The sequence below is a fragment of the Myotis brandtii genome, unplaced genomic scaffold (genome assembly GCF_000412655.1).
Source record: "Myotis brandtii unplaced genomic scaffold, ASM41265v1 scaffold627, whole genome shotgun sequence".
Classification (NCBI taxonomy): domain Eukaryota; kingdom Metazoa; phylum Chordata; class Mammalia; order Chiroptera; family Vespertilionidae; genus Myotis; species Myotis brandtii.
Window position 1 is genome coordinate 1,727,462 of NW_005370397.1, and position 7,485 is coordinate 1,734,946.

Genomic DNA, 7,485 nt, shown 5'->3' on the forward strand with positions numbered 1-7,485 from the left:
ACCAGGGGGCAGCTCCTGTGTTGAGCGTCTGCCCCCTGGTGGTCAGTGCATGTCATAGTGGTTGATTTGCATATTAGCCTTTTATCATATAGGATTTTTTTAGTAGAAAACTATCATCTAAGAATGCTTTTTATCCCTCATCCTCACACACAATTATCCGCCTACCCAGTTTCATGTTTTGATGTTTCCACTGTTCACTGCCCTTTTGTTCCCAATGTCTGTCCAAAGCCAGGCTCTCATCATCTCATAAGAACTGGGCTACTGGAGACCATTTTTTCCTCACCACAATTCATTTTTCATAGAAACAACTTAAAATATGCACAGGGCTAGCCTGGCCAGCATGGCTTGGTGGTTGAGTGTGGACCTATGAACCAAAAGGTCATGGTTTGATTCCCAGTCAGGGCACATGCCCAGGTTGAGGGCTCCATCCCCAGTGTGGGGTGTGCTGGAGGCAGCCCATTCGTGCTTCTCTCTCATCATTGATGTTTCTCTCTCCCTCCCTTCCTCTCTGAAATCAATAAAAATATATATTTTTAAATGCACATAACAACCCCCCCCCCATAGCTATTTGTTAATGTGCAAACGGATCCCCCCAGTGCACTGTCATGGTGCATGCCTTTGCCACTGCTGTTATCTCTGCCAAGAATGCTTGTCTCCTTTACCTTCTTTCTACTGGGGCATTTGGGTAGAAGTGATTCTTATTGTGCTAGAAAATAATTGTGCTTTTGCCTCTTCAATTAAACTGAACTCCTGAGAGACAAGGAATTTGCCTGAATTATTTTTGTCTAAGTCTCTGTCCTTGCACGGTAGCTGGATAATGGCAGATAATTAAAAAAATGCTTATGAATTTATATTGGCAAATGATAGGGTCTCATACTCAAATCCCTGAAATATGCGTGTTTTAGGGTTGTGTGTAATTAGGTGAGGAATCACCTCTGAAACACTGTCTCCAAGTGTGGTCTGTGTATGACATGCCAGGGGTTCAGGGACTTACACTTTTTAAACAAACACATCCAGGTAATTCTGATGAGACACTAAAATTTAAAACCTTTCCCCTAATTGGTAATTCAAACTGCAGCTGCCAGTGATATACCACAGTCTTTCTTAAATGTAGGGTCTCAAAGTGTACACAAGGCAATTTTGGGATGTTAATAAAAATGTATGCTCTTCTAAATTTATTTTATTTTTAAATATATTTTATTGATTTTTCACAAAGAGGAAGGGAGAGGGATAAAGAGTTAGAAACATTGATCAGCTGCCTCCTGCATACCCTATACTGGGGATGTGCCCGCAACTAAGGTACATGCCTGTGACTGGAATCGAACCTGGGACCCTTGAGTCCGCAGGCTGACGCTCTATCCACTGAGCCAAATTGGTTAGGGCGAATGCATGCTCTTTTTTTTTTTAAAGTTTATTTAGCTCTAACCGGTTTGGCTCAGTGGACAGAGCATCGGCCTGCAGCCTGAAGGGTCCCAGGTTCGATTCCGGTCAAGAGCATGTACCTTGGTTGCAGGCATATCCCCAGTAGATGGTGTGCAGGAGGCGGCTGATTGATGTTTGTCTCTCATCAATGTTTCTAACTCTCTATCCCTCCTCCTTCCTCTCTGTAAAAAATCAATAAAATATATTAAAAAAAATAAAAAAATAGTTTATTTAAAAGCCATTGCTAAAAAAAAAAAAAGCAGGCTTAAACAAGCATACAGATAAAATCATACACTTCTTACCAGTTCCTGCACAAGTTGGGGTGTCTTAGACATGTTCTTCCGCCTGGTCCTCAGAGCAGGAGGTGAGAGGACAAATGGAGAAGATAAGTCTGAGATTAATTCTTTCAGCTGTTCAGGAGCTTCTACTTTTATAGCTAAAGAAAGGTAGAAAAAACAACACTGTAACGATTTCACTTTATATAAACATATACTTTTTTGGTAAAAACTTGAAGTAAGTATGGGCATTAGACAGATATAAACATGGCCAAACAGAAAACACTAGTATCATAACTTAGTACCCACGAGAGAAATGACAGTAAAAATCCCAACATCATTTGGATAATTAAGTGTTTAGGAATAGTTAATGCTGCAAACTAAATGCCATAATGTGAAAATAGGGCATAAAGCAGATACAAAATAGTATTATACTAGCTTTAATCTTTACGGCTCCTCAAACATTCCGAGGAGGGAAACATCACTCTTATATGTAACCTGGGCTAGTTTGCTTCATTAATTCCTACTGTTCCAGACACAAGGTTTTTATTTACAAAAGTAATTATATTTACAAAGAAGAATTCAAACCTTTCCTTCCAGCTCATTCTCAGTTAATTGTTCTAGTCAAGGGGAAGAACAGAAAAGTCCACATCATAAAAGGAAAAGGCAAGCAGAGAGAAGACATTTTAAAAGCTGACAGGAAGCTATTCCACAGAAAGATAAAAATGATTGAATTAAGAATTGGTTTAGAATATGTAATTAAAAACATCTATCAGACTGAGTCTCAGATTTTGCTTTTTAACCATAGGGTTTCCATAGTAATGGCAATTAGCAATGTAATTGTGCAAGTGGCATGGTGTCGCTTAACCAGTCTGCCATAATGAAAGCCCAGCTTTGGACTTACTAGCTGTGGGGCCAAAGTTAAGTTACTGAGACTTTTCCGTGCCTCAGTTTCTATAAAGTTATTTGTGAAGATTAAAAACAATGTGTGGCATTCGGTAAGTGCTTTATAGATGCTTGCTTTTGTTATAATATTTTAAGAATATAATTAACAAATCTTTGAAATAAAATTATCAGATTATATAATTTAATGTTACTTCATTTACTGGGATAATCAAGAGTTCTATAAGATGTCAAATTCTGCTCTCTGTAGTAAAAGTGTTCCCACCAAGGCTGGCTCGGATAATTCTGGAACATTTAAAAAAAATAATTTTAAAAATATACTTTTATTGATTTCAGAGAGGAAGGGAGAGGGAGAGACTGGGGATTGAGCCTGCAACCTGGGCCTGTGCCCTGACCTGGAATCGAACCGTGACCTCCTGGTTCATAGGTCCACGCTCAACCACTGAGCCATGCCGACCGGGTCAAAAAATAACAATTTAAAGTGAACTATTCAGTAGCATTTCTTACATTCGCGATGTTGTGCAACTGCCACCTCAATCTCCAGAATACGGTCCTCACCCCAAACTGAAAATGGTCTGTGGATCATGCAACGACCCCATTCCTCCGCCCACAGGGAGGCAGCCGATCAATAATGCTCTCTCATCACTGATGTTTCTATCCCTCTCCCCCTCTCCCTTCCTCTCTGAAATCAATAAAAATATATATTTAGGGGGGAAAATGGGCCCAGGGTAGGTCAGTGACCTGCCCACAGACCTGCAGCTTCTAAACCTGCAGATGGTCGGAACCGGGAGGGAGCCAGCCCCGCCCGAGCGGTGAGCAAACTCATGAGCTTGGAAGGGCTCCAAGAGGGGGGTAGTCCTGAGCCAGAACCTGACAAGCTGGCTTTTGCCAGAGCGAGAGGAACCGAAAGGGCATCCCAGGCTGGTGGCCAGCGGTGACCTGGGCCCCGGGGTGAGCCGTGGGGGCTGGGCCAGGAGGAAAGAAGCGGACGCGGACAGGGACGGCGTGGGCCCTCATCAGCTGTGACAAGAGCTGAGAGGAAGCGTCCTTCCTTTCCCTCTCTCCTGGATTATCTCACACGGGGACCTGGTCCTGTCTTCCTGCTCCACCAGAGTAACAGATCCACAGAATTCCAGCCAAAAGCTGCACGTGCCCCAGAACTTGCCGGTGGCAGGTGCCGCACTGCGCCCTGGGCGGGGTGGGCAGGACGTGGAAGGACGAAGCTCACTGGCCACGCGTTAGAGCCCAAACCCTGATGGAAACCAGGCCGGCACTGAAGTGAAGTCGTGCATTTATTCACAAGCTTTGCCGCAAGCTCCCTGCGCCCTTAGACCGATGACCACAGACCAGAAAATCATAAACACAGAACAGGCTCGGCGATCAATGCTCCCCAGCCACCGTCCTCTAGAATTAGTTTCATCTTTTTCCCCAAAAAACATACTTACTGACTACCAGGAAACCTGAAAACTCAAACACCTAACAGGAGATGGTTAAACAGCCTGTGGCACATGAGGGAGATGAAATGCCACACATGGTCTCTATCACTGTGTATGAAACCAAACCAAAATAAATACAAAAACCATGCTCACTCAGGGTTTAGAGAAGAGTATCTGAAAATGCTCATGAAATAAGTGGGAAAGGAAGCAAAACATACACATAAGCCATAGTTTATTGTTTTTTTTTTTTAAAAAAAGAAAAAACATACACACACACACACACACACACACACCGTTTTTTTAAAAAAGAAAAAACATACACACACACACACACACACATCAGTGACTGAAAGGATATATAAGAAAATGTGAGCAGTGGTTAGTGGTGCTCTAGATGGCTAGAGTATCTACGTTTAAATTCTAATTTTCTATGGCAGGTATGTATTATTTTTATTACAGAAAATGATAAAAGATGACTATGTAAAGATAACAAAAGATCAGAGTTATTAATATATTTGCCATACTATACCAAAATAACTTGCAATTTTTGTTTAAGTCATGAGGAAAGTATGAAAGAATTATGTTAATATTCTTCTGCCACGCTCACTGCTGTATTTTTTTCCATTTTAACTTGAACATAGCAGCCTTGATAAGTTAGCTAAAATCTCACGTTTTGTCCTTTCATTCTCCTCCATGCAAAATATATGCATAACCACATTTTCATAATACCATGAAGAAACTGAATTATATATAGTACTACCAAAATTAAAAATTAAAATAATTTGGGGAGGAGGACCTGCTACAACTACAAATCATTTTTAGAACTAATAAGCAATTCTATGGCAAAGGGCCATTTCCTGGACTCAGGCTATAGAAATATAACGAATGAGTGCATAAATACAATTTTTTAGAACAGTCTCGTTTCTCAAAAATTCAAATATTTAAAGTGGTTTTTGCATACTGAATGCTGAAGATATGAGTTTGCAGATTTCTAAATGGCTTATCTTCCTCTTGGCCTTCCTCACAGCTTCAGGAAACCATAATAGGGTGTTCACTGATGTTAAAAATACAAGCAGCCGTTTAAAGAAGTTTAATAAAACAAGAAACTAAAATTAAGTTACTTCGCTTATAAGAGCAGAATAAAGAGAAATGATTTTGTTCTAAAAAATTAAACCCAAGTCAAGTGAAGTATAGGATTTAAAAGGTTATGATGAACCAGAAAATTCTTAAATCTGAAAATAAACTTTAAAATAGAAAATCTTTAAATTTTACTATTAAAAGATCAAAATTGTTGTTTTGGAAGGAGAGGGATTCCCTGTAACCACAAATCATCTTTAGAAGAAATAATCAATCCTAGAATCGGTGTGTCTCTCTTATTGATGTTTCTCTCTGTCTTTCCCCCTCTCTTCCACTCTCCCTGAAAATCAATGGAAAAATATCCTCAGGTGAGGATTAACAAAACAAAACCACAACCAAAAAACAAACAAACAAAAAACCCCAAAAATCAATTACAGTCTGTATCAACTCAAATCATGCTTAAAACAATTTGAAACTGAAGACTGCATAAAATGAAAATTATACTTTGAATAGAAATAAACATACCTTTATCTTTCCTTGAAACCTTTGACACAGGAGAAAATAAAGACTCATTTTCTGGTGCAGAGAAGTCTGGCAGTAAAATGGCCTTGCTAGACCTAGTCCTTGTGCTACGGGAAAACTGAGTCACAGGAGTTTTGGCAAGTAATTTTTCTTCTCGGTCCTTGGGTTCCCTCTGCGCCATGTCTTCATCTATGTATTTTTCAGGTATTGAGCGTAATGAACGTTTTTGGCTTTGACTTTCAATCCTTTTTGTAATCTTTTTCTTAGAACTCATCACTGTAACAAGTTCCTCATTTGGCACTAAAACTGATTTTTCTAAAGTTGGTTTTCCAACCTCAGTATTTTCACTTTTAGCTGGGGTGTTTCTCGCAGATCTCTTTTGAACTTTGCTCTTCTTAGGACTGTTCTCTTCCTTAATAGCCTCGGATCCTACATCTAGTGATGGATTAATTTTCCTTGGTCTACCACGTTTCCTAGGTGTAGCAGGTATATCACCTTCTGCTTGAAGAGTCAAAGAAGATGAATCAAGTTTAGAGTCTTCTCTAACATCTGATGCCTTAATGTCTCTCTTTTTAACCCTTTTACTCCCTTGAACAGGCAGCTGCTGTTCACTTAACTTCCCATCTTGTTCATGTCCTGTATTTTCAGAAGTTTCTAAATTAGCAGGTCTCAATCTTTTGTTACTTATGCTAGGACTTGCTACTTTACTGGTTTTTAGATCATTTACAATTTCAACACTTTCCTGATTTTCTACAGATTTTTTCATTCTTTTAGGAGTCTTTTTTGTAACAGGTGAAAGCTTAGCTTCTTTTCTAAGAGAAGTTTCTGTGGTTGCTGGTTCCAACAACTGAGATCTTGAACTTCTTAATACCCTACCTGGAGTAACCTGTAATTCTTGTTCCACAGAATTAAGACTCTCTAATGTGTCTTTCTTTCTCCTTCCTCTCTTAGGAGTAAGAGCATGTTGAGGTATTTGCTGGGTCTGAGATGGTTCTTTGACACTAGGAAAGGCACTTTCCGAAGCCTCCGAAGTTTCTTTTGTTTTCCTAGTTTTCTTTCTAACTGAGAGTCCTAGCATCTCAGGAGGAGCAGCATCTGCGGACTCTTCCTGTTGCACGGATGTCACATCCAGGCTTTGGGTCCGTTGTCGTCTGGTTCGAGGTCTGGATGGAGTCATGTCATTAACTTGGTTAGCATTCATAGTCACTGTACTTGCTTCCTGAGCAGTCTTCAATGTAGATTTGACTGACTTGGTGGAACTCCTTACCTTTTGGCTTATTAAAGGTATGTTTACATGAATGGACTGTTCCATCGTATCTGAAGTAATGTCTTTACTTCTTGTGTCTTTAATTGCATCTAGTACATTTTCTGCTACTGCTGCTTTAATTGGTTCAGGCACATTCGGTAAGGCCTCTGTCTTTTGGGAGTCCTGTTCATTAGTTATGACAGATGGCAAGTTTGCAACATGTCCATGGTCATCATTTTCCCCAGTGTATACATGTTTTGAATCAGTTACTGTGTTAGCTGCTTTAGCTAGCACATTAGATGCTGCAGAATCACCTGTCTCAACTTCTTCTTCACCTTCCAATATCAAGGTGAAGTTGCTCTGAGCCACAAAAAGTTCCCCATCTACTTCAGCAATGTCACCACACTCAGCAGAGTCTTTATTATCAGGCAAGTCACAGAACTGTTGCTCTATGGTCTCAAAATTATATTGAAGCTTAAGAGTTCCTGAGGGATACTCATTAAATGAAAGATTCTTAGCCTCTTGTCCTGAGTCTTGAACTTCAAGCTTTTCATTTTCAATTACCTAAAATGAATTAAAAATAAGAGACTGGTTAAAGAATTTA

General features: G+C 39.8%; 1 protein-coding gene across 1 annotated transcript in view; it reads right to left on the minus strand.

Moving 5' to 3' along the window:
- AHCTF1 (AT hook containing transcription factor 1) overlaps positions 1-7,485 on the minus strand; it is a 61,300-nt gene that overhangs the window by 2,974 nt on the left and 50,841 nt on the right. Inside the window, exons 33-34 of the mRNA XM_014528255.1 lie at positions 5,639-7,445; positions 1,725-1,858 (exon numbers count right to left, since the gene is read on the minus strand). Coding sequence (XP_014383741.1) covers positions 1,725-1,858; positions 5,639-7,445 — 1,941 coding nt within the window. The remainder of the gene's footprint in view (positions 1-1,724; positions 1,859-5,638; positions 7,446-7,485) is intronic.